We start from the raw sequence: 27153 nt of genomic DNA on the forward strand, positions 1-27153 counted from the left end.
TGAGGATCAGCATCACTTTTCCCAGCTGGCCCTTTTGGTTTGGGAGCAGTGCCCCTTCCTCTCGCCTAGAATTTTTTTTTGCTGTGTCTGCAGATTTTAAATAGTCCTCTAGTGGGTTTTTCCAAAGTTTAACTAATATGCGCTGTCATCATCTTAGTGTATTTCAATTTAAAAAGAAAAAGAAAAGAGATCCAGACAGGGAGCAAATGGTGATGAATGTGGTAAATGTTTTGCATACAAGTTAGGGTTGAAAACTGGGAATCAGAGTTAAAATCCTTATTCCCTCTTTTCTGGTACTCAAAATTGTGGATTTTAAGAAGTCTGTGAACCTTTCCAGTTTTCAAAATGCAAAGCAGTCCTGGAAATACTGTAACTGCTAATGGGGCGCAGTGGTGCTAAGTGAGTTCAAGCCATCGCTTCTGAAAAGGTATTTACATGCGGACATGCATGAACTCAGCTGGCTTTTTGATGCTTCCCCTCCACCCCCTTTGGTTGTTCTGGTTCCAGTCTGGAGGCAGAATTCACGTTGTTGTGCTGCTCAGTCTTTCTGTAGCGTACCTCGAGTGTTTTCCCGTGTTTCTGAAGAGAGGGAAATCACAAAGTGGTGAAGTTCCGTAACACTGCCTCCTCTGCGACCTGCTCGCCAGCATCCTTCTGCTCTTCTTTCCTCAGCTGTAACCTTGCCAGCTGCTGCAGAGAAGTCCACCTGTGACACTGTGATGTTGTCGTGGTTTGGGCAAAAAACACAGGCAGTAATTTAATGAGACTTTTGTGGGGTTTGGGGGGATTTTCTTTGTTTGGGTTTTTGGTAGTTGTTTTGTTTTAAACAGGTTGCTCTCTAATGCCCATATGACTGTGTTGGGGGTCATGGAGCACCCCGAAGTACCTATTTCGAACCTGTGCGGGTTTCCGTAACGCAACGCAGCTTGCCCGGCCGCGGTCGCTGGCCGTGTCAGCGTGCCCAGGAAGCGGTGCGGGGCAGGAGCGGGACGCAGGGTGGGAGCTGCTTTGGGCGTCTGCCGTGCACCCGCGACTGGGAACCGCACCCACGCTGTTCTCTCAAATATTAAAAATTGCCTTTTGCTTTAAGCACGGAGTAGAGCTGGGCACAGGACGTATTAGTAGTGCCAAAATGCTTTATTACTGATACTTGTGTTGGGAAGACGCATCAAGTAAAAGCTGTGTTTAGAAAATAAGGTGTGCTTGAAGGAGTAAGGGGAAGAGGCAGAGATGCTATCGGTATTTATACAGCGTTGTCATGTGGAAGAGACCTTACTCCTGCGAGCAGTTACAAAAGACCTGAGGGGTTTTGTACAGTGGCCGAGTTCATTATCTCAAACCCTGATGTTCATTTTAGTATGTTACGCAGCAGAATGTGGGAGCCTTGGTTACGATAGGAGGGCCAAGATAAATGTCTTGTGAGACAGTGCAGACAGATGATCTTTCAATACGACTGGAGGAAGTGGCAGTTAAACCTGGGTAATGTATGTGATTAAACTTTTTCTCTCCTTGCTTCTACTGTAGTTCTGTTAAGATGGGAGAAGGAGGTGAACCTTGAAATGAACGTGATCTTTTCCCTTTTGCCTTTTCACTCTTTTAGTTTAGAAGGCACCTCATTAAAACATCGTCTGCTGTTTCAAATTTTATGCAGAGCATATTTATCAGAGAATTTCTGTGAAATGAATCCTTTCTTAATTCTAATGCCGTAGAGTTCATAACACTCAAATGTAATGATGTCTTTTATGAAAGTAAATTAATGTGAGGAAGTCAGAACTATAATAGCCAGATTAATGTTGGATGTCTGAATAACTATTGCTTAATAAAATTTAAACACCAATTGTCTTGGCTTCAAAGTTTAAACAGAAGAACATGTAGGCACAGGAATTCGGTTATTAAGTTTCTGCCCAATTAAACTGTAGAATATTGTTGGGAAACAGTATTAGACTATGCTTGGGTTAGCCTGTGTGGACATGAAAAGGTTGCATGTAAAAATTTTGTGTTCGTGATGCTCCATCTTTGCACCGTGCAAATGCTGGAATCTACCAGCGATGGAAAATTGAAAGGATGCGGCGAATGTCATTGTTTGAGTGTGAGATTGAATTGGGCTGAAGTTTGCCGAGTTGAGATTTGTGTGAGAAACAAAATTGCGTTCCCAGTGAGTGGCAGAGCTCTGCTGAGTTGAGTCTGCTCTCCAGTGCTTTTGGTTTCCTTGTCTTCTCAACTGTAGGGCGTCAGGGCTCGAGCTTGAGATGATGTTAAACAGAGTATCATTGCCTTGGTTCAGAAAACCTCGCGTCCCTGAAGATAGGTTTGGTATTGCAAGATGAAGCAAATAGAAGTACAAAAGCTTGGGAAGGCAGTGTTGAAACTCTGCTTCGCTTAACAGCAGAAATGAACTTTACTTCTGGCTCAGGCTCCGTTGTTGATGAGGAGTACGTTGAGGCTCCTCTGTCTTACCTGACTTGGTGGTGAGGTAGGTGCAGAAAAGGACAATTTTAGTAGTAGATTATGGCTTTGTTGTATCATGGCGTTCCATCTTAGCGATACTCTGGTCCTTTGAGAGTCCCTAACACCACTGTTGGGTCATTTCCTCTGAGATCTGCGCCATCCGCCTGTGCCTTCCCGGTTTCTCTACCATTGCTGAAGGGAGAGGAGTAAAAGGAGGGACTGGAGTTGATGTCCTGTGAGCAGTTCTGCTCACTGGGAAGAAAAAGAGCTGGGAAGTTTGTTTCTGTGTGAGGTTGGTCAGGGGTAGGGGGGAACCAGATTTTTTCATTACCCTGTAATACTTTTGCACGAAAATACTACAATATTTTAAAGGATGGGTAGTTTTGGAACTCTTAAGATCCCTTGAGTAAACGACATCAAACCAGTCTTGCACATTCTTCCTGGATGTAAACAATTTTAAGTTATATTAGTTGTATGTTTTAGAAATGGACTTAAAACTTGGGTTTAAATGGGCTGTATTGCAGCTGAAGTTAGAAATTTCCTCCTTAATTTGACTTGTAAAATCCACTTGCTGGGTGTTAACTTTTACCTTAGTCAAAACACAGTCCTTGCTTCTGTGTGCTGAATCTCGTGTATGATGATGAATATACTCATTTCTCATCTGACCTTGTTTAATGAGATGTTGAGCTTATAGAGCCTCTTGAGTTCTAAAGGATCCCCGAGTCCTCCAGTAGTTAGTGCTGAGTTACAAATCATCACTATAATTCTGAAATCCATCACTGCGGTGTGATGGCTTCTCAAGCAGAAGATGCTGGCTGGTACTTGGCTAACCCGATACAGCTTTGGGGAAGGAAGGGGGAGTCCGGCAGGTAAAACAAAAGAGCGGGGTGTAATTACTTGTATCGTCACTTGACTGAGGCACTGGAATGAACAACGTGCTCTTACAAAAAGCACTGCGAAGTTTTTCTCATCCTAACGGTGATGAGGGATTTGTGTTCGTTTGTCAGAGGAGCAGCGGCAAGTCCAGGCACATAGTGCTTTCTTGGGGATTTCTGCGGTGGTTCGGAGCTGAGTGGGAAGGAGAAGTGCCCACAGCAAGCTGCTAGCTCTGCCCTCCTGGTGGTTCTTGTCAAACATTAACCTGACCTAGGCCAACTAGCTTTTTTTATTTATTTATTTTTTTAAAGCTCTCCCGCCCTCGTAAGTAATACGTACAAAGGTATTCACGTCCAGCACTTATGGTACTTTATGATCTCCCTGTTGACTGTGCAGAAGGGAACCCTGAGATGAAAGGTGGGATAGAAATGTTTATGTTACAGAAACAAGAAACATTTATATATGTATTAATGGTGAATCACTGGTTTGTGTCTGTGTTGTATTACCAATAGCTCGGACTTTCTAATGAAACCCTGGGAAGAGGGATAGCTCTCTCCTAGAGATGGAGCTATGTAAGAGTTCATTCTCATCAGAAGATCTAAAAGAGATTATGCCTCAAGCTTTCTTATGTCCACGTATGCAATCTTAGGGGCTGAGCGTGCCTAACAGCGAGTCGATTGGCGCTGAGTTATAATTCCAGCACACTGCTGCTGGAGCCACCTTTCCTTTGGTGGAGCAGTGACCGTTTGCGGTTGGAGCCACCCCACGCTAAATACCCCTCCCCTGGCACGGGGTAGCCCCGCGGCATATAGCCCTGCGGCATTGCCCGGAGCCGGGGCAGAACCGCAGCCTGTGTGTCGGGGGGGCGAGGGAGAGAAACGAAACAGAGTACTTCGTCCTTTTGAAAAGTTGTTTTTTCCTGTTTCTTGACATGTACGAATATAATTTGAATTCTCTGTAAACTCCTGTTCTTAGTTTTGTTCCTTATTTTGGTGTTATAAAACTCTACGAAGACAGCTTTGATTGTAGTGCTTCTGTGTGTGCAACGTTGTGGGGGTCCTTTAAACTTTACCTGGAGAAGTGTACTGTTTGTAGGTTTTTTTGTGCAAAGCTGTATCACTTCAGTAGGAAATGCTTTATTTTTTTGCATTATTTTTTCTTTATCATAACATGGGAAGCTAGAAGTTAAGACTGCACATTCACTTTTATGTGATAAGTATTAAATAGTTCTTGGTGACACCAGGGCATCTTCCTGTTTTGTGTGTTGGTGGGGTTTGGTTAATTTTGTTCTTGCGGAGCAGTTATTTTTTGATTTCTCCCTTTTTAACAGCTTTTTTGTGAGTGCACTTGTATTAAAAGTTGAGAGAGTAGCATTTTAGGATTGTGTATGTGATTTTAGTGACGGGATTAGCAATGCCATACTCGCTGCACGAGCTGGGAGAAGCACGCTGTGCCGACTCCTTAGATGCTCTTCACTATTCATGGTACAACTAATATTTGAAGTAAAGAACAGGTATCTTTGGGTGGGAGTTGGATGCAGCATTAAGGCAGTTTCTGGTATTTTTAAATGCCTTCTGAAAACATATAATTCCTTATTGCAAGCAGGATTTCCAGCTTTTTTTTTCTCCTTTTTTTTTTTTAAAAAAAAAAAACCAAATAAAAAATAAAAAATTCATTTGAGTTGTCAGTGCTTCCCGCAGCTGGGCGTGCCCTGCACAAAGCGCTAGATACTGCGTGTTCTCTCTGAAGACTGTTTATCATTCATGGCCAAATGTTGTCAAACAAAATTTTGTGTTTCATCACAGCCAATTAACTGGCGCTGGAAAATTGAACTGTTTGATTTCTCTTGCTTATGACACCAATTCAGATAGAAGAAAGCCCTGGAGTTAAATGAGGAGGTCGTGAAGGAAGTCAAGGTGTTGTAAACATGCTTTGAAGATCCGCTAATGCCTGGTTGAGAAGTGGTGGGTTTGGTTCACTTTTTGATGGACTACATGTGGAGGGTTCCTTGGGCGGACCTTCACCTTTGATGGTTTTGCCTTATGGTGTCTGGGAAGATGGAGCGATGCTGCTGGCGAACTTGTGCAAGGCTTTTGGATGCCTGATGTGGTTCAAGAGGGGCAAGAAGTAGGCTGCTAGTCCTACGCATCTACCTGGGATTGGCTGGGGTCCTTTCTGCTTTAACAGCGTTGCCAGTAAAACTTTGGCAATGTGGGTGTGTTGGTTTGTTTTTTTTTTTTTAAAACCAAAAATGTGGTCCAAAAGTCCTGTACCTGGGATGTGTCTCCCTGCTCCAGAGCTAAGGGAGCAGGAGGTGGGAAGCAGGAGAAGATATAGATATATTCTATTAGACTAGATATAAGGAAGAAATTTTTTACGTTGAGGGTGGTGAGCCGCTGGCCCAGGTTGCCCAGAGTGGTGGGATATGCCCCATCCCTGGGAACATTCCAGGTCAGGTTGGACGGGGCTCTGAGCAACCTCGTCTCATTGAAGATGTCCCTGCTCATGGCAGGGGGGTTGGACTAGGTGGCCTTTAAAGGTCACTTCCAACCCAAACCATTCTACGATTGATTCGATGAAGGCAGCAGCCAGTGGGCAGGGCAGCAGCGACGCTGCAATTTCATAATGCAAGTTATAAAGTCCAAGATGATGATTGCTTGAGTGAACTCTAGCCAAAGCCATGCCCTTTTTGGATTAAGGATGAACAGAAGAACCAAATAGGATTTAGTAAGATGTTGGAATGAGAAATGAAAATTGTGGTTCTGGTATGGATGATTTGAATGACGCTGGACGAGTTTGTGTGCTCAGTATGTCTAGATCAGCAGTTAACAGTGGTTAAAGAATACGCGCAAGTGAATTTTGTGGCAGAAGTTTCTGTGAGCTGCCTGCTGAATTTCCTGCTCTCTTTCAACTCTTCGTATTGAGCTGGAGAAGAGGCGTGAGATTGCAGCAGTCAGTTGTGTCGCGAAATCGGGCAGTAAATGGACTGTGCCAAGTACAGCCTGGCTAACTGCAGGAACAACAACTCAAACCACACAGAATTAGACTTTCTAAAATTGGAAAGACTACATTTTCTAATTTCTTTTAATTTTTGAACTTTTCTTTCCCCAGATGTGGAAATTAAGGTGACTTTGGTCTTTGCTGCGGGGGCATTAGTTTTGTCCCCCTTAGCCTGGCTCTGCTCCCTGGGCATTGACGCTTTTGTTCAGGTCTCCCGGGACGAGGGAAAGGGGAATTATAGCAGGATCCTCTGAGAGCAGCAGGTACGACTCAACACGTTCTTCCTCTTCCACTTCCAGGGCTGGTGTGCAGGGAGGGCGCCGCAGAGATGTCGTCCCCTTTCCCGGGGGGTGGGGTAGGGGGTGGCAGGAGCTCGGCCGCACTGAGCTGCTCCCGGCTCTCTTATCTTGTGGGAAAAGGTTTAAATCTGGGGAGCGGGTGTGGGTGTTGGAGAGGGAGAAGCAGTTCTGCCTCCGTGCAGCTCTGACTGGGTCTGCAGCGCTGGGACAGAGCTCCTTCCCACCAGTCAGCAGTGAACTGGGAGAGAGCGGAGCTTCCCCTGCCAGCGTGAGACGGGGCTGGTGTCCGCTCGGGCTTGGGGCAGAAAAAATTGAGGACCAACAAAGAGTACATAACTGTGATCACAGCAGTAGAGTTTTGGATAGTAGATTTTAAAAGTTTGTTATATTTACAAGGGGTTTGAACGCTTAGTTTTGCAATTTCCTCTACGCTGCAGTTAATTGCTAGCGGTGTTGCTGTAGGAGGTGTGCCTTAGTCTTCTGCTTTTCAGAGTACCTCCGCTGCTCGCGGTTCCTGAACTGAGGCACATTTGTCTTCTGTTACGTTTCGTGGCTGTGGAAGTTTGGAGTTTGACTGGGAAGTTGTCTGAAGTCCAGAGTTAAGGAAGCCCCACTAACTTCAGTTATTTACGCATTTAATGCTAGCGTCGTCTTAATAGCTGTGTGCGCACTGGAAGCACTTAAAATATCTCTGTGTAGAGATTTAGAAGATTAGGTACAAACAAGTGTAACTTGAATCACTTTTTAATTTTTTACTAGGCAATAGTTTGAAAGAATTAAAAAAACCCCACTAAATCCAATCCCCATACAGTCAAAGTGACTACCCGTGAAGACATTTATCATTCACTATACTACAAAAGAGGAGTGGTAAAAGGTGTGATTTAGCTGCTCTGTTTCTGATGAGTAATTTTCCATTCACCTGGCAGGTGTTGCCAGATCAGCTCTGGTTTAGTTCCAACTCTGTTCTCAAGTGGATCTTTGCTATAAAGTTCCTTTCACGTGACAGTGTTGGTACAAATGGTGGTTTTTCCCTCAGTCCCAAGAGTTGTAGTTAATGCTGATACAGTTTTGTATCTGTAAAAAGTAGTAAAGATCTTTGTTAATATTTAACCCTCTATTTGTAAAATGCGGATGTAAAATTCTTAGTTAAGATTATAATCTTCTAGCTGTATAGCTGTATATAATGCAGAATCCTAGTGTATCGATGAGAATGAACTGCTCAGGGACGGGGTACTCCTGTTCCTTGCCTCGTGTTTTGCCTTTAATAGTAAAGTGGCACAGATCCAAACCGTTCCAGCTGGCTTTAACCGATCAGTATCTATAATTAAATCTGATACTTGTTTCTGTTTAAATCCTGCATGCATAAGTTGGGCTGCAGTCTGAAGAATAAGCTTTTTAAGCCTCAAGCTTTTAAAGCAAGTTTGCCATTAATGTCAAAATGGTGAGGTGGTTTGCTTGCCGCGTTCCCGTGTACGGGTCCCGCTCTCAGTGGGCAGCCTTGATGCTCACTTGCAGCCGCGCGATAACTTAAAAGTTATCATATTCTTAGGCTTGATATCAGCGTCGGGTTGGATTATCCTAATCCTTTTACCTTGTTTACAGTGCAGGGAAATACAACAAACCCGTCACCTTAAAAAGTGTCAAAGATTTCAGCTTTCACTGTGGGTTTGTTCTGGCTTTGGCATCCTCTTAGATTTCACTATATTCAGAGTGGTAGACAAAATGAAGCCAAATGAGTAAGAAATTACAGTAAGAGGCTAAAATGTTATTAGGTGAAAAGGCTGATATTTTAAAAACTGTGGTAGATTGAATTCATCTTGGTTAGAATGGAGTAGCTGGTTTTGCATAGCTTTCAAAGTAATGCTGTAGCTTTTTTTTTTTTTTTAAACAATCAGGCAGCTGTCTAAAAACATGAAATAACAATTTTCTAAGCAGAAGACATTTTCATTTTAGGCTGCAAATTATGTGGAAGAACATCTATTTATTTCCTAGAAGCACCTGCCGTACTTTTTGCAGATCAGTAAGCCACATTTATAAATCTCTTGATATGAAGTACAGCACATGTGAGAACCTTACTTTGTTTACTCTGTCAAGTCCCAGTGCTTTATCAAGCTCAAAGGGACTCTTTTCCAACTTTTTTTTGTGTGTTGCAACAATTTGACGTATTTCTGGTAACTGAAGCAGTAAGACCAAACTGCAAAGTAAAATTTGGAAGAGGGGAGATTGGCAAGTTGTTTTTTTTTATCTGCATTTTTGCAGTAGGAGGACACTGTATGGTCTAAGACAAAAGGTGCAATATTGCCAAAACTTCACTGAAATTACTGCTTTGAGTAGAAATGTCTTTTGGGAGTCAGAGGAAGGGAGACCTGGAGACAACATCAAAGCTTGAGGTTAGAATATGTTGGAGAAAGGTTGCCAATAAAGGTATGTCAGCAGCAAAAATAACCCCAAATCTACAGTAGAAGTCAGGCACTGGATGGGTGGGGGGATAAGAGTAAAATTACAGAACATTTGGGGGATGTGGAGGAGCAAAAGTATTTTAGAAATGAATGGGAGATGTACCGCGTGGGTTGAAATAGCTAAATGATTCAAGCAGGTGAAATGGTTCGAAATAGTTACTTGCCTGAGGACTTTGTGGATTTTTTCCCTTTTTTTTTTTATTACTGCATGAACTTTCCCTGTTAGAAGGTAGCTGTAGAGTGTGGGTTGTAGCTCCTTTTAGTGTGAGGTGTCTTCAATTGGACAAAAGTCTTTCCAGTTTTGAGGAATTAGAGTCAGCAGGGGGTTCTTAACTGAGATCGCTCTTGGCACAACAGGCACAGGGGCTCACTGTGGGCACCTGATCCCTCCTCGTTTTCTTCTGTGATCAGAAATTATTTTTTTTATTCATAGCAACATGAACCGTGAAGACCGGAATGTGCTGCGTATGAAAGAAAGGGAAAGGCGAAATCAAGAAATTCAACAGGGTGAAGAAGCCTTTCCAGCTAACTCTCCTCTCTTTGCTGAACCATACAAAGTTGTGAGTTTATGCCGTTCTTACAAATGTAGTTTTTATAGCAGAAGTTGTATGCAAATTTGTATCTTAAATTTATTTTTATCTGTGTTCCTTTTAGATCCACAGCTCTTATGTCAATGAAGCATTTAAGCAGGGCTTGAGAATAAGGGTGGACAGTTACTAACCAGCTCTACTGGCAGATTTCTGTTAATGCTTACGAAGGAGGGGCTGCTTTGGAGGGAGTGAGAAAAGGAATGATAAAACCATGAATTTTTTTTTTTGCTTTCCTCAGCTCTTGGTATAGTGACTCAAAATAATTAAACTGTCTGTTGTGTCATGCCAAATTTTTTTTTTTTTGGGGGGTGCTTTAGCCTGTTGCTAAACTTTCAGTCAATGTAATCCTGACCTGGGTAAGTTCAGAAAGAGAATGGTTAAGTAGGAGATTAATTTTAAATGCCGAAATGCCTGAAGTGTCAGCTTTAACCAGTAGGCCAGTAGTTTGTAGGCCAGGTTGGACAGGGCTTGGAGCAACCTGGGCTGGTGGGAGGTGTCCCTGCCCAGGGCAGGGGGGTGGAACGAGATGATCTTCAAGGTCACTTCCAACTCTAATCATTCCAGGATTCTATGATTGTATCTGATTATTTTTTTTTCGTTTGTTTTGAAGGAGTTAACTCTGTTTATGATTTTGTACAGCTTTAAGCCTGTGCTAGGTTTCCTTCCAGCTTTGCTTTGTTGAACAGAATTGGAAAAAATAACCGAATTCTGGGACAGCTGAAAAAGTACCATTTAAGATTTTAATTATGTAGCTCAAAACTCACTTTGAAAGCAACCCCCTTCCATTATCACAATTTCAGCGGGTTTACAAGAAGTAAAACATTGTGACTGAAAACTGTCCTCCTGCAGGGGGAAAGTTGAGAGATATTTGTGGGTTTTTTATCCCTGTCCTCTCATCACTTTACTGTGCTTGATAACTAAATCCCACATGTATGAAGTCAACTAAAGCTGGTTGGGATGCACGGGTAATGATACCTGATTTGAAAACAAACTGGTTGTTTAGGAAGGAACCCTTCCTTATATATAATCTTGTTGGCAACAAGAATTATGCTTGTATAAATACCAATTAAAAATTACATACAGTGGTGAGGTTAAGCTGATTTTATTTTACTGCTAATTAAAACTTTTTAAGACTAATATATTCCGTATAGTCTTTCAGGTGAGAGTCTTTAAGGTGACAGTAAGCATCTGCAATTTTTAAACTTGCATCCAGCTCACCAGTGCATTAGTTGAAGCACTGATTAGTGCTGTTTCAACTGTTCCTGCTGCTGAAGTACATCTTTTCCTTATGCTTTAGAGGGTTAAATTACTGCTTTAAGAATGAAAATTGGGAATCGGAAGCAATGGCAAAAAAGTCACAGATGCTAGCCGTGTTCTTAGCCCAGAAATTTAGATTAACTGCCATAGTTGTCAAGTCAATCAACTGAAAGTGAAGTTGTGATTTTTAAAGCATCATTTTTTTTAAAATTATTTTCACAGACCAGCAAAGAAGACAAGTTGTCTAGTCGTATTCAGAGCATGCTTGGCAATTATGATGAAATGAAGGATCTTATAGGAGATAGATCGCTACAAAAGCTTGTTGGAATTCCCAAACCAACTGTACCATCAACACCAGATGAAAAATCAAACCAAAGTTTCTTTGGTGATCAGAGACATAACGCTAGCTCACACCAGAGCAGCAAATGGACTCCTGTAGGACCCGCACCTAGCACTTCCTCCCAGTCTCAGAAACGGTCCTCGGGTTTACAGAGCGGACACAGTAGTCAGCGTGGCGGTGGCAATAACACTAGCAGTAGTGGCCAGAGGCATGACCGTGACTCGTACAGTAGCAGCAGCAGCCGCAAAAAAAGCCAGCATGGGTCCGAACACTCCAAACCCCGTTCTTCCAGCCCTGGAAAACCATCTGCTGTTTCTTCATTGAGCTCCAGCCATTCGAGATCTCATGGAAACGATCACCACAGCAAAGAACATCAACGTTCAAAATCTCCCCGGGATCCTGATGCCAACTGGGACTCTCCCTCCCGTGTACCCTCATTTTCAAGCGGACAACACTCTAATCAGTCTTTTCCACCTTCACTAATGTCCAAGTCCAGTTCAATGTTACAGAAACCCACTGCGTACGTCAGGCCAATGGATGGACAGGAATCCATGGAACCAAAGTTATCCTCTGAACACTACAGTAGTCAGACTCACAGCAGCAGCGTGAATGAGCTGAAGCCTAGCAGCAAAGCACATCTAACCAAGCTGAAAATACCTTCGCAACCACTAGATGTAAGTTGCTGTCTGATCCCTGGCTTCTTCGACGTAAGTCCCTTTGGGCTGGGATTTTCCAGCTTCTTTAAAATCCCAATCTACATAACCAAAATCTAGTTTTTAGTAAACACCGGAGTTTTTTTGTTACGCAAAGCATCTTTACTGCATACATAAGATCTGTATTTTAACTGGGGAATGTACAAAAGTAATTATTTTTTCCATGTGGATACTGTGATTTTTATTAAACAAAGGCTACGAGACATTCAGAAAGGCTAATGTAACCCGGAGAGGCTAATTTTCATAGAGTATTTCCGTAGTCAGAATTTAGTAAAATAGTAGGATCTTCACAAATATTTTGACAAGCTGGATACATATTCCCGTTACTGGGAGCCGTGTTGTCTTAGACTAGTGATACTATCTGCATATATCAGATTTTCTTTTGAAGTGTGTAGCAATTACTAGATGTGATTATTATACCTTCACCTGGGGAAAATAAGCTAACCCTGAAGCACACCAAATTGAACAGGCTTCAGAATTTGTATCAGGTATGTTGGATACAAAATAGTGTTGGGTTAACAACTTTTAGTAGTTTGGTAATTCCTGAATCGTTAAGACGCAGACTCTGACTACAGCTCGCTTACAAGGAGAGTGCCTTTCTTCATAATAAAAGGTCATTGCATCTCCTATTTAACGGCTTGTATCGTGGTAGTTAGAGAAAAGCATTTGCTCCTGGGATTTTGACAAATAGCAAAATAAGATCCAGGAGACAGGTAAGGAAATTTAAAAATAAATTATCTTCTTATTCGTGAAGACTTGACATGCCAATGCTGGTGCAGTGAATCGTATAGTAGCTGTGCTTCCTTTCTGCTTGTAGCAGTCGGGGATGCAGAAGATTCATAGTTTCATAATTATTGCTGCTTCTAGATTGATGCTGTAATGTATGTTTTACTTCCTAATGCAGTTTGTCATTACTGTATATTCATGGTCACACATTTGAATTCAGATATTACCCAGTGGCTTCTTCCAGGAAATGATTGGAAGCTACGATTCTTTCTCTTTAGAAGTTTTTAATATCACTGACTGCTTATGATCCCTGTAACTGTCAGGTGAAAAGTAAGAGATTATTGCAGCAGTTTTATAGATCTCAAGTATTTGCTTTTCGTATCTGGATGTGACTCATACCATAAAAATATGGACCTATCTGATATTCAGATTAATGTTGCTGAAAAGAATTAGCAAGGTCTGTTTGTATCCATATAGAGTCCATATGAATCATGGTAAGGATTGAAGGTTTTTTTAACTATTTCTAGCCCCTGGGCTGTTTTAAGGAAAATTTGCTTTAGGAGACGTTAATCCTGAGCTTTGATTTGTAGGCATCAGCATCTGGTGACGTGAGCTGCGTGGATGAAATTCTGAAAGTAAGTTCTCTGTGCTCTTGTTCATAACTTATTTGTTGAACATACAAACATTACTAAGGAGGTGGCAAGCACTCTGCCGTTGATTAGTGCCTTTTCAATTGTCTTGGCTGCAGGTTGTTACAGGAGGGCTCTTCGGTTACCCCTCTAGCGCAGGCGGAGTGGGGAAGCCTGGCAGCAGAGCGGTGTGCGAGCTGGGCATCGCTGGGTGTGCACATCCCCTGCTGGGTACCCTCGCTGCATTCCTGTGAGGGGCCACCTCCCCCTTAACCTAACCAGCCTCACCCATTTCTTCCACCAAAAGACAGCCCTTACATTCAGATAGCTTTTTAAATTATAGTAATTGTTTGCTACCCCACGGCAGAACTTTCCCTTCTCTTCTACCTAGGTTATTTTCTCAAGTATTTTACCCCTCGTGCCATGCCCTGGCTGTATGACTGCCATCACAAAAGAATCTGCAGTTCCCCTGGAGCGTTTTCCAGAATACAAGGCACTTTCTTTCCAGCGTCAGGAATTTGATTTTCCCCTTTCCCCCCAAACTTTATAGGTTTCTTATTCCTGGGATTCTTCTTTCTACCCTATATTCTCCTACACGTGCTCTTCACAGTCTGACATCACCAACCAATTTTATTGATTTTATGCCTTTCTGCTTGTTACTACGTTTTAACTATCTGTTCTCACGGGTAACAATCTAAGATTTAGGTTTATGTGTAAAATCTTTGTTACACATTTGGGAAATTAAGGTTTTAATACAAAGCTTAGTGAAGTGTGGACAATGAACTGAAAATTGAGAGACAGGGTTACTGTTTGAATCAAGATTGTAACTTGAAATCTTTGCTTTAATTTTGTTAATAGCTTTTCCCTTTTGTTCTGGTTGTAGGAGATGACCCATTCCTGGCCTCCTCCACTGACTGCTATTCATACACCGTGCAAAACCGAACCCTCAAAATTTCCTTTCCCAACAAAGGTCAGTCCTGTAGTCAAATACTGAATGCTGGTGAAAGAGCAACTCCTGTTAAAGCTCAGGATTTTGGAACTCTTTTATATTCAATTCTGTATAGTTCTGGGTTTGTTACAGCACTTTGTATCTCTTTATCTTGCTTCACAACAACAGTTGTCCGCAGTAGCCTTATGAAGAATGTCATCGTTTTTCCTCTGGTTTACACACACGCAGCTGTCTGCAAAGATGTCTATAATACAGCTTACCTTTTACTTTTTAATTTCCGTTTCATAAATTCAAACCTTCTTCAGGATATTTCTGAAGCTTGAAAATGCCATTGAGCCTTTTTCCCTACGAGGGAAACGCTTTGCACCATTTTCTGTAGAAGCAAACAAGTGTTATGTTTACCTCCGTCTAGCAAAGCATCAGAGACTGGCTGGTAAATGCTAAGAGACTTAAATGTAATTTTCTGCGTAAACTGAATTTTCCTCAGAATTTTGAAGTCCATTTAGTAGTTCAGTTAGATCTTACATTTTCAATTACCAAAAAATTAAAACAGGTTTAAAATCAGACGTTTTGCTAAAGAAATTTTCACATCTCTTGTTCCCAAAGATCTCTTCCTAACCTCCCATATACTTAATAACTCCTGAAGTGTTTAAGCTATTAATTCTAAAGAGAAATCAGTGGCTTCCTGCCGCTGTTGACAGCACAGGGCATGTTTCTAGGAGACCTGCTTGAGCTGACAGCTCTGGGGAAGGAGTTCTCTCGCTCAGCTGCTCGCTCCCTGCCCTGAGGCTGGCTCCGGCAGCGCCGGCTGCAGGCTTTCAAGGCAGACTGGCACTGGCCGGTGTTTGCCGTGAGACACAGCCCTGCAGTCTGCAGCGTCTTGGAAGCTGCTGGGGAGGCAGGGTGGAGACAGGCGGGGTAGATAGCTGTGGGCAGCAACTTTAGCAAGTACGGTTCAGCTTGCGATAGCTGACTCATTCAAGAATTCATGGTTTGTTTCCTGTATCTACTGATTACAAGTAAAAGATTTAACTCGACGGTATAATTTTTCTCCAGACTCAACATATCTCTGAAATGGAATGGGGTACTCCGCCCCTAATTTGGCATAACTTCAGAGTGAATAAATTACGCTGTTCATCCTTTAAAAGTTACCTTCATAATAATGAAGAGTACACTTTTTCTGACCAGACTGCTGTTCTGGAGCACCACTTGCCGCTATCAGTTTCTTGTTTGACCCAAATTGCTCCTCAAAACAGAACAGTGAAGTATTTTAAGAAGACTTTCTCACTGAGGTCTCTAACATAAGCTGTCTAAACAGATCGTCTTATGTGAATGCTTTGACATCACCTTTTTTGGCCAAAGTTTCCAGGTCCCGTGTTGTAAGTGCACATCCACAAAACGCCCACAGACTGGTGCGAGGTTGGACAGTTCGGGCTCTCATCCCGGCGGGATACCCCAGAGCTGTGGGCAGTCCTCTTGTCATCACCCTCTGCCTTGTGTTCCTCTCTCTCTCTGTGTCTCGTTTGCTTCTCTCCAGTGAGCTGAAGATGTAGAACATACTGTACAGTTCTCAGCTCTGCTTTTGAAGGCATATCCAGAAACAAATGTCATTGTCTACTTTCTTAACATTATAGTGATGAGCTAGATCAATATTAATCTTCCCTATATTACCTTGACTCGGGGTTTATTTCCTGTGTTACATAAAACTGTGAACTTGGAAATAATTCTTTCCTTTTTAGAGTAAAGCAAGAAATTCCACACCTTTCCTCATCAACAAGGGTACTTATTCCACTGCTTTGACTGAACCTTTGGGGAGGTGTTGTCCCTTCACGCACTTTTCAGGATACTTTATAGAATCATAGACTGGTTTGTGTTGGAAAGGACCTTAGAGACCATCCAGTGCCACCCCCCTGCCCTGAGCAGGGACACCTCCCCCCAGCCCAGGTTGCTCCAAGCCCCGTCCAACCTGGCCTTGAACCCCTCCAGGGATGGGGCAGCCACAGCTTCTCGGGGCAACCTGCCCCAGGGGCTCACCACCTGCACAGGGGAACATTTCTTTGTAATATCTCATCTCAATCTCCCCTCTTCCAGTTTGAAGTCATTCCCCCTCGTCCTGTCACTCCATGCCCTTGTCAAAAGTCCCCCTCCAGCCTTCTTGTAGGCGCTCTTCAGATACTGTAAAGCTGCTCTAAGGTCTCCCCGGAGCCTTCTCTTCTCCAGGCTGAACACCCCCAACTCTCTCAGCTCATACTTGATTGTGGGGTTGCTAGAACTGCTTCTTTCTGTGTTTCTCTGGTATTTGACTCAGCTTGGGAAGAAAGAAGGTGTGCAGAGATATATGTGTCTTTGTGACGCAGAGAGAAACTACAAAAGATTGCACAGTCTTGTTGATGTTAGAACAAAAAAGGTAGGTTGTGTTTTCTTGAACCTGTTGACCTGGATTGTGTTTCTTCACCCGGTTTGCAAAAAATTCCATTTATGGCTGCTCTGAGTCTTTTGACTTTTCGCCAGCTTTTTTATTTTGTGGCTACGCATCTTAGCTGTGGAACTTTGTCAACTTCTCTCTCTGCATCCAAAGCCTATAATTTCCTCTGCCTTCTCCCCTCTGTCATTCTTGGCAGCGGGATCTTCTCAGAATTCCAACGAGTTAGCGAGCCATAGGCTTGTGCAGCCTGGACCCAGAGCAGAATTCAGAAAACAAAACAAAACAGTGGTTTACTTTAATCAAGCAGTACTGTTTGAGGAAAGCTTGTTGTCTTTAATGCTGTGCTCGATCTATTTAGAAGTAATATGCTGCAGTGTTTCACAGCATTCCTCTTGCGTGCAGGAGATCGGTATGTTTTGCCTGCGCATGTAAAATTAAGCTCCCTTTGGTGGACCAGTCAGTTTTATTGGTAAGACTGTTGGGATCAAGTGATTTTCCCTATGTGCAGATAGTGAGTAGCTTGAAGGGACCCAGGCTGCTGACTGGGGCCTCTCTGCATTTACTATAAATATATCTAATAATTATCAGGAAGTCTTTGAATCAGAAGATAAAACTTCATGAAAATAGGTCAGGGAAAGTTTTGTGGATGCTGTGGAAAAAAAAAACAAACAGATTCATGAGCTTTGATTAAAAATGTTATCCAATGACCTAACACCCTATAATTTTATCCTATGTAACTTTTTAAGCCATGGGCTCGCAGTCAAAAACTCCAAAAGTACTGGCATGTTTGGAAAAGATACTAAAAACCCCAGCTGTTTCTGAGAGGGTGGAAGTTTTTCACGTCAGAGCACGGTGAGAGCATTGGCAGTTCCTGTACCCGCGTACCTGTGGGGTGGTCCGGAGGCGGATTCTGTCCCGGGTTCGCTGGGCAGCTGCTCTGTCCTGGAGTCCCCCAGGAGGCAGCCTCAGCTCCCTCCCTCTGCTCTAATATAGAAACATTCTCCTGAGCCATAAAAAGGAGATCGGACCTGAGATTTCGAACATTAAATGGAAATGTGTCCCATTCCCACAGCCGGAACTAGAGCCGAACTGGGAGCCTACAGCCGAGGGTCGGTACCGGCTGCCGTTCGAGCCCACTGGCCAGTGGTTTTCTCGCCACAGTTCTTGTGTTTGAGTACAACCTGCGATTTTGTTTCCTGCTTAAGTGTCTTTGCTATCTAACCTCAGCAGTCTATTATACTTCGGTTAAAAGGGTTTCCTTCCTCTAAGTTGTTTTTAATTTCTTCTTTCTGAAGTAGACCTTTAGAAGATACTGCTCTAAATAACTTTGGAGTTGAAAGTAAAGCTGTTTTTCTTTAATCTCTGAGTTTCTTAAAGAAATACATATTCAAAGACAAAACAGGTGGCAAGAGAGTTGGAAAAAGTTGTGTGTTTGAACATAACACCTCACTGAAAGACTGCACTGTGCCTTAGAAATAGGAAGTTGCCTGAAGTGAGCGGTGAGGCAGGTGCTTTCTGCGGAGTTGGCGATACGTGCATCGGTAAGAACGGGTGCCGGCTCCTCCTCTTGCGCTCACCCCAGCGCAGTTGCTCTGTAGATGCGGTGTTTGATTACGGTGTGGTCTTCACTTCTTTTTTTCACTTGTCTGAGCTGACAGTGGACAAAGGCAATCGGGGAATCACACTTGCACTCCTCGTACCTACGTGAAAGATAAAAATCAGTTTTTTCCTTTGAAGGAAGTGTGGCTGTTGCTTTCTGCTGAAGTCACAAGGCTTCTCTCCAACTTCATCTTCGCTTTGCGCTTTAAACATAGGTTAATCTTATTTTCATTGTCCCTTCCTTTCTTTCAATTAGTAGAGATTAGAGGTATTTGAAACACCTTACAAGGAAAGTTTCATATCAAGTTCCCTATCAACAAAATGCTGTTCAGTGCATCATTGCAAGTGCTTTCGCTTTTGAAAGAAAAAGTTAAGGGAAACCAGAAATAGCCGAGTATGCTTTGCTGCGTAAAGCTTCTGTGTCTTTAAAAAAATAAATTTTGTAAACTGTGTATATAACTGCTGCACATCACTGCCCTGGCTGTTTGGGAAGACTGGTTCACAGGTATGCAAAAAACCCTGGAGTTTGCTGTTGAATTGTAGTTCTGGTTTGCCATTGCCAGAGCATTTAAGTAAAATGTTTGTATATAACTTTATGAATTGAGTCAAATGTTCTTAGTTTTTATTCACAAGGCCAGCGTTTGCCCTCATTTTAAAAGGAGGTCAGGAAGGTCCTATTTTAAAACGGCAGCCAAGCCTAGAAGTGGGTTTTCAGTGGCTCTGTAGCCTCTGCATATTTGCTCGTTAGAACAAAAACTTATCTACTGTGTCTTGGGTGTCAGAATTGGGTTTTCTGGAACAGCACTACCGAAGATCATGCAAGTGCTAAAATTTGCAAGGCTTCATCTTTCTGGATTTGTAGATAAGAGATTTATCATCTCTCAAAAGAAGTTGCGTGTTGTTTATTGGCTTTTGTACAGATGAGTTGTGTGATTCCATGAGATCTGGCCTTCGGGGGAGGAAGGACGTGTTGCCGGCTGGGTCTGGCTGCCTTTCCCAGGGCTGGCGGGAGCCGTGCCGGGAAGGGGCTTTGGGCAGCGTGTGCAGAGCCGTTCGGATTTTAAGTTTCAGTGTCTCAGCTACAAAGGAGCCCAATGGACAATTTTTTTTTGTTGATAGGTTGTTACTGTACTCATTGCTTGTCCACCACGATGCTGTATGTGTCTGAAAAAGAGAAAAGGATTTGAACGAAAATACATAAAACTAGCAGCTGAGCTCTTCCGTTTATAAGGAAGATAAAGAAAAACATACTGAACGCTTCCTCTCCATGCTAAACATACATGCAGATGGGATTGATGGCAGTTACGTGGGGATTTTGGAGTGTGAGCTATGGCATAGTACAGCTGGACATGGCCCTTCTGAGAGGGAGCGGTGGGAGAGGAGAGCTGAGCTGAGGAAGAGGAGCGTGAAGCACTCCTTCCCCTGCTGCTCTGCCCTCGGGCTGGGGAGGGGAGCTGGGGCCCAGGCACAGTCACTCTTTCTGGTTCGTTGTTAGTTTTTTTCCTTATTTAGAGGTTAGGTGCTCTCCTTTAAGTGTAAAGAGTATCTTGCTTACAGCATGGGTTTTGATACATTAAAATTCCCAGTGAAAAAAAACTCTTGTGATTTTTTTATTCCCTTAGGAGTCTCAACAGTCCAGTTTTGGCACTGGAGAACAGAGTAAGTATATTAAACTTCCTGTAATGTGTTTAATGTTTTTGTTGTGATTCAGTATTTTTGGTATGTCATACTTCTTTAGAGAATGAGATTTTCCAGACTGGTCATAGGATGGAGTCTAAGATTCACAAGTTTTAGCCTATGAAACAATTGCTTGATTTTTCTTCCGCATTTTTTTTGTTGAGATCTAGAAAGTTGTGCCTGAGTTGCAAGGTTGTTACTGTCTTCTAGGGAAAAAAAAAAAAGTCTTTTTCAATTTGTCATGTTTCTAATTTTTAAAAAAATGCTTCCTTGGTTGATCTAATTGAAAATAGGTGAGAAACAAAACAGCCTTTAAAAATGCAAATCCCTGCTGGGGAACATATTAGAAACCAAATCTGTGCTTATGTTTATATTTCAGTAGAAAAAGCACATTCCAGTTTCACTGTTCGTTTTCACTTTGTCGTTTTAAAATCAAGAGAGAGAACTGGTCAAGAACTTACATCGTAATGTGCTTAGCAATATCCTTGAATTTCTTGTCCCACAGTGCATTTTCAGATTTTAGACAAAAGCAGCTTTTATTTCTCCTTAATTGTATTGTTGTGTTGAATATTGAATTTGAAAATTGAATCAGATTTGTGCTGTTACTTTCCATAAGTCTTTCCACTCCCTCTCAAAGTGATTAAACAGATTAAATAGTAAAAGAAGAATGGTTTATTCTTAGGTATCCACAAGCAGCTTAATCTAAACGCCTGATACAGTGGGGAATTAAGGAAACAAATTAAAACTTAATTCCATAATGCTAAATCGTAGACTTATGTTATAGGAACAACTGATCTCTAGGCGTGTAAACAGAGGGGCAAGGTTAGTCGAAACACAGAACCAGTTTCTAACTCCTGGTTGAATTTTCTGGGAAACTTTTGACAGCCTCAGTTCTTGTTTCTGTTGAACTACGCAATTTGCCAGAATTAAAGAAAAGGGAAGGAAAACGCCCCCAAACTTGAAAAACAGATTGTCTCACTGGGTATTCCTATTGTAAGAATCGGTTTCTGAGTTTGATTTCTGGATCTAAAGATTGCTCAGTCTCTCTAAAGCTACGTAGGGATGCTGAAACGAGTCAGAGCCTGATGCACTGATTTATATCCCCGTCTACTGCATGTAGACGGCAACAGATTAATCTTAATAGAAGCAAAACAGTTTTTCAGACCATTAATAACAAATTAAGCATGTATTGGTTTGGACAGCAATGATTTAAATAATTTGTTAGATTTTCTTGATTAATTTATTTGCTGTATTTAGTATTTTGCCTCTGCATCCAATCACTCCTTCAGTCTGTGGGAGATGGTACCTGGTGCTCGCTAGTACTGCTTTCTTGTATCAAAGACTGCGTACTTCTGGCAGCTTGGGAGCGACTGATTTTGCTGGCTGAGTTTTCAAAAGTGCATTTTATTTTATTTTTTTCTTTTTCTAGAACGATACAATCCTTCATCAAAAACATCCAATGGTCATCAATCCAAATCGTAAGTGGCTGTTGAGAAACCATTTGTCAAACAATAGGTGAATTTTGAGAGACTTGGAAAATAGCTGTTTCTTTTGCTAGAAGGTGTCAGTTCTTGCCCAGACTCTTCAGCATACTTCTCCTTGACTGGCAGAAAAGGGGATCGTTTTTAAGTAGACCAAATATAGCACATAGGAGTGAATAACAAATGCAGTGTGCTGCCTTTCCGTTCCCCTGTTTTCTTGTCGGTCGTCAGGAATAGGTGTGAAGGGTTTGGACCTCAGAACTGGCTGGTGAACCAGAAAGGTCCCAGCATATGAGAATGGGCAGGATGGGACGGGACGTACCAACCGCGTGTGTTGCAGCGCTGTCGGCTGGGAGCAGCGTGTAGGGGGCGCACAAATAGATGGGATGGGGAACTGGTCTGCACTGGAGGAGACGGCGAGCTGTGCTTGGGATCGAGTGAAGTTTACGCTACTCGGTGTTTCGACTGACTGGCAAACATTCCTATTAGTTATGCACACAGACCCGACATTTTACTTTGTCAGTCGTGCAACTGGAAGAAACAATAAAAAGTAACTGGAATATTGTAGATGGCTGTAGCCCACCTTTCACATACTTGAAAATCAATTATATGCTGTTAAAAGATTATTTCCAACCAAATATATGCACGAAAAGAAATGTTTACCAGCTGGTTGTATTTAATGAATGAAAGTGGTTGTAGATTTTGAAAACCTGGTATTCTAAGTTAACATTTGTTGTGATGCAATCACAAAATGAAATCTAGATCTTCTGCTTGTCTGTGGACGTGTTGCAGTATTAGCAAGATTAAAAAGACATGACCTATGGGAGGGGAATAGAACAAAAAGAAAACCCCCTCTATTATAGGCTTACAGTGGTTTAAGAAGATGCTCATATGCAGCCGGTCCAACAAGTGGCGGGAATAGAAGTTCACCCTTGGGCTTCGCTTTTGTGATGGCAGTATGGACCGCTAGGAAGGAACCGGGCTATTTCCAAAGCTGGGGAATGTGAGAACATCTAGGAACAAGAGGTAGCATTGGACATGGGTTGAACTGGGATGCGTAGGAAGAAAGTTGAGAAGGTGTTTACTGTGACAATACACTTATAATAGTTTTAAATAATTTTTTTTTTAAAAAGTGATTGTGATCTGGTAAAAAAAAAAAAACCAACATAAAAAAGGAGATAGATGCGTCTTCTGGAAAAGGCTAGCAATGAAAAATATTTCAGGAACTAGATCCTAGAGGCTGTTTCTTTTCAGATCATCAGTAGAATAGCTATACTGTGACACTCAGAAGTATTAGACTTTTAATCCTTTCTTATTTTCTTTCTCCAGATGTGAATCGAACCAGACAGAGTAAGATGTTTTATTTTTGTAATCAAAGGTGTTTTTCAATAAGCACAAAGGCCCTGTACCCTGCTCCATGTTTTCAGTGTCTTAGCGTATTTTCAGTATTGTGAAATAGTGTGTGTATGTCTGACTAACATAAATAATTACGGCTTTGAATAATAATGAAATAATTATGGCTTAGAACAGTTGCACTGTTGCCACGAGACAGGAAAGAGCCACTAGTGTTAGCTCGCTCGATTCTATTTAAAACGGTGTTCTTGGCCACTGTGTATAAGAAGTCGAATGTACGTGTTAGCTCCTCCCGCGTTAGTAAAATGTGTCAAATTTCCTTTCTAAATTTAACAGAATGGACTAAGGAGTCGAGTACTAGAATGCTTATTCTTCTCTAAAGAATGACTTACCTCACCATTCTTAAACATGAAATGTTAGAATGGTGTCTTGTGGATTTCACCCACGCAGCCCACTTTGTAGTATAAACAATAGCATGTTGAAATATAGAAGAATGGTTTGAAAGTAATTAAAGTACGTGGAAAAACTTGTCTCGCTTTCTCCCTTTTGCTTAGTATGTTGAAAGATGACTTAAAACTTAGCAGTAGTGAAGACAGCGATGGAGAGCAGGTATGTTCATTACATCAGTTTCAGAACATAACACACGCGCGCACGGTTCAGTACTGCGGCACCGTTCAGTGTTCTAACAGCAAACTGAGCAGCTTAAGAGAGGTTTGTGATTAGGAAACAAAAATCAAATGGCGTGTTTCCAGACAAATTTCAGGTATTCCTAAATGTAAATTTGGGCAAAATTCTCTTATTGAAACAGTACGCTTTTATCTAGAAAACTTTGTTTTACTGGTATCAAATGGGCTTTCTCTGAACATGAAATGGCAATAGTGGACTTTAAAACATATGTAATGGCCTACCGTTGAAAGGTAGAACCCTTCGTGTTTTGCCACTCTGACTAAAGAGTACATGGGATGGACGTCTCTGCGCATTAGTAGCTTGGGACTGTGTTTGGGATGATAAGGGAGACTGTACCTGGAACTGGGAGTATAACAGCACCGTTATTCTTATTGAAAAGTCTCTTTTTTCCTCTTCATCAATATTAACTTTGTGCAGCTTCTGCCAGTAATGGCATTTAGCATGCAAAGTTAAAAATACCTGTAGGGTCTGTGGTACCCAGCAGTAACGCACACTCTTCTCCTTTCTTTTCTTCCTGTTCCCAGTTCTAGTCCTTTATTTTCTCCACGTGGAAGTCTTTGAGAACAGTGTATTTAGCTGGGTATCTCCTGGTACTCTGGGCATCTCAGGAATAGCATTGTCAAATGTTGAATCATCTGATTCAAAGTGATGGAAACATGGTATGAGTGAGTGGTGGAAATAGGAACTCGTAGAGCTGTAGTCAGAATACGTAGGGCTGAGATACTCGGTTTGTGGTGAAAACTCGGAGAAAACTCTGATTTATTTTCCTTTCTGTGTAAGGAAAACACAGGCAAATTTAAACTGCTGCAATACTGAATTAAGATGCTAGTCAGGCTAAATAATTTTAAAAATGTAAAGGCTCTAAATTGATGCTTTGCAAGTTAATTATATATACAATCCTAAAGTAACTTCTAGAAGCTTCATGCTCTTTTTCTTAATTGCAGGACTGCGATAAGACGGTGCCAAGGAGCACACCTGGAAGGTAGTCATTCCTGGTGGATTGCGGCATAGAAGGTAGAGCGGTGCTCCAGTCAGCACTCTTGACTTGATCTCATTTCTGAAATTCGTGTTTGTCTTTTGCCTTGTGTTATAGCAAAAGGTGGTTAGAATTTAATCAGTGATGAAATAGCGTATATCCTGCAAATTATACGAACCACTTTGGGAAGGGGGAAGGCGGGGAGCAAAGGCTCCTGTTTGTTTCCAGGGTGAACTGTGTTCAGTTATGTTGAATTTTCTCATATATGTTAATTAAAATACTACACTTTATTCTTTATAATGAAAGGACTTCTAGGATAGATTTGTCCTCGGGTAGCGTTTGCTTATTTTTCCTCATTTTTGTTTTCAGTAATTCTGAACCTTCGCAGCATAACAGCGAGGGAGCAGATAATTCAAGGGATGACTCGAGCAGCCATAGCGGATCTGAGAGCAGTTCAGGATCTGACTCTGAAAGTGAAAGCAGTTCCAGTGACAGTGAAGCTAATGAACCGTCACAGAGTGCATCCCCCGAGGTAGGATTTGACATGTATTTGCGCTGTCTTCATTAGCTTGGCATTAATCCTGAGTCTTAAAAGCAGAAAAAAAGTTAATAAATTCTCCAACTGTTTAAAAAAATAAAAAGTTAGACTGACAAACGTGGGATCACTTTCAAGATGGAATATTCCTTTGCTGAAGTACCTGTCATTGGATATGGTAGCAATTCTTTATATAAGCACACATTTGATGTTTGACCTTGAGGTGATTTTAGCACCGGTTTTCTATTGGAGTGTAGAAGTTAGATATAGTAGCAGTAGCTTAAAAAAACTGTGGGCTTTTAGGCTAGAGAGCACTGGCAGCAAGTACTGCCTGTTGATAGCAGCTGCTCCCGCTGAAGGGAAAATGAGAGCTGTTATTTGTCATCATCATCGTTATTCATCAACCTATATTTCAGTTGTTATTTATCTCAGGCTTTTTTGTGTACCTCTTGCTTCGGCATGCAGCATAGTACGGCTGGCCCATGGAAAAGATGGACGGAATGTGAAATGTTTTATCTAACGCTGTTTTTTTTTAAATTTGTTTTTAGCCAGAGCCACCACCGACGAACAAGTGGCAACTGGATAACTGGTTGAACAAAGTTAATTCGCATAAAGTGTCACCAGCTTCTTCCGTGGACAGCAATATCCCATCCTCCCAAGGCTACAAAAAAGAGGGACGGGATCAAGGGACAGGGAGTGGGTACGCTGATCAAAGCGGGTCCAAGGATTCGATTTCTTCTACACCAGGGCGAGAGTCCAAACCCACCCAAAAGGGCTCGGAGAGCAGTCGCGGCAGGCAGAAATCGCCTGCCCAGAGCGACAGCTCAACGCAGAGGAGGACTGTAGGTAAAAAGCAGCCCAAGAAAGCAGAAAAGACATCTGTTGAAGAGCCTAGAGGAGGTCTTAAAATAGAAAGTGAAACCCCAGTAGACATGGCCACAAATATACCTTCAAACAGGCATAAGGCAGCCACAAAAGGCTCCAGAAAACCCAATATCAAGAAAGAGCCCAAATCTTCCCCTCGGCCTACGACAGAGAAAAAGAAATATAAGGCTTCAAGCAAATCTGCCCAGAAATCCAGGGAATTCATAGAAACAGATACCTCATCCTCTGATTCAGATGAAAACGAGAGCCTGCCTCCTTCATCGCAAACACCCAAATACTCTGAGAGCAATAGGACTCCTGTTAAATCTTCCATGGAGGAGGATGACAGCTTTTTTCGACAAAGAATGTTCTCTCCTATGGAAGAGAAAGAGCTTCTTTCACCACTCAGTGATCCTGATGAAAGGTACCCACTTATTGTGAAGATTGACCTGAGCCTCTTATCACGAATACCAGGGAAGCCTTACAAGGATGCTGACGCACCCAAAGCGGAAAAGAAAAACGTGCCAGAGAAGCACACGAGGGAATCCCAGAAGCAGCCGTCTGACAAAAGTTCTACAAAAGGCAAAAGGAAACATAAGCAGGTGATAATTCTGTAGAGAGAGATTTACCTGTTATCTCCGCCCCTTTGCGGATTGCTGCTGGTGTCGAGCGTGGAGCCCGGCAGCCCAGGTCATCCCTCAGCGTAGCGACTGAGCAGTGTAGGGGGTGCCTGTGGCTAGCTATTCTGTGTGGGACACGCTGGTCCTCCTGGTGCTGTTACAGTAGGGACCAGTGGGATTTTCTTTTGGAGTGAGGAGGGGAAGGGAGAAGGTTGCACTGTAGGAGTGCTAGTGCTGGAGCTCACGGAGGCAGCGCGGCTTCCGTACCTCTGAGCACTGCGTCCTGCGCTCCGTCTGGTACCAGCTTGTATTGCACTTGCCCCCCTCTCCTCGCCTCCCCTCCCCCCCCCCTGTAAGCATAATGTGCAAGTCCTACAGCTAAATTATTGGTTAGAACAGGTATGGTACAAATAATGATGGCTTATTCCCTAACCCACCCCCAGCCCCCCCAAAAAAAAGGGCAGTTTTCAGCTGGATCAGCTCCTCGAACCAGTGAGTGATGCAATTGCATATTGCCAGGATGAGGGATGGGATAGAAATGTGCCCGGGGCATGGCGGCAGCAGGAACCATAATCTCAGGGGTGCTGCTTTACTGGGAGCAGAGGCATCTCTCCATAATGATATTTAATCTTTTTCAAAAAAGCATTTCA

At 42.4% G+C, this 27153-nt stretch overlaps 1 protein-coding gene across 1 annotated transcript in view; it reads left to right on the forward strand.

The window, feature by feature from the left end:
- Window positions 1–9519: 9519 nt before the first annotated feature.
- The window catches only part of AFF4 (AF4/FMR2 family, member 4), a 30952-nt gene continuing 13318 nt past the window's right edge, over window positions 9520–27153 (forward strand). Inside the window, exons 1-10 of the mRNA XM_009890672.1 lie at window positions 9520–9642; window positions 11152–11943; window positions 13299–13343; window positions 14221–14307; window positions 19933–19969; window positions 21417–21465; window positions 23376–23430; window positions 24453–24490; window positions 24854–25016; window positions 25568–26485. Coding sequence (XP_009888974.1) covers window positions 9520–9642; window positions 11152–11943; window positions 13299–13343; window positions 14221–14307; window positions 19933–19969; window positions 21417–21465; window positions 23376–23430; window positions 24453–24490; window positions 24854–25016; window positions 25568–26485 — 2307 coding nt within the window. The remainder of the gene's footprint in view (window positions 9643–11151; window positions 11944–13298; window positions 13344–14220; window positions 14308–19932; window positions 19970–21416; window positions 21466–23375; window positions 23431–24452; window positions 24491–24853; window positions 25017–25567; window positions 26486–27153) is intronic.

This window comes from Charadrius vociferus, unplaced genomic scaffold (genome assembly GCF_000708025.1).
Source record: "Charadrius vociferus isolate BGI_N301 unplaced genomic scaffold, ASM70802v2 scaffold370, whole genome shotgun sequence".
Taxonomy (NCBI): Eukaryota; Metazoa; Chordata; class Aves; order Charadriiformes; family Charadriidae; genus Charadrius; species Charadrius vociferus.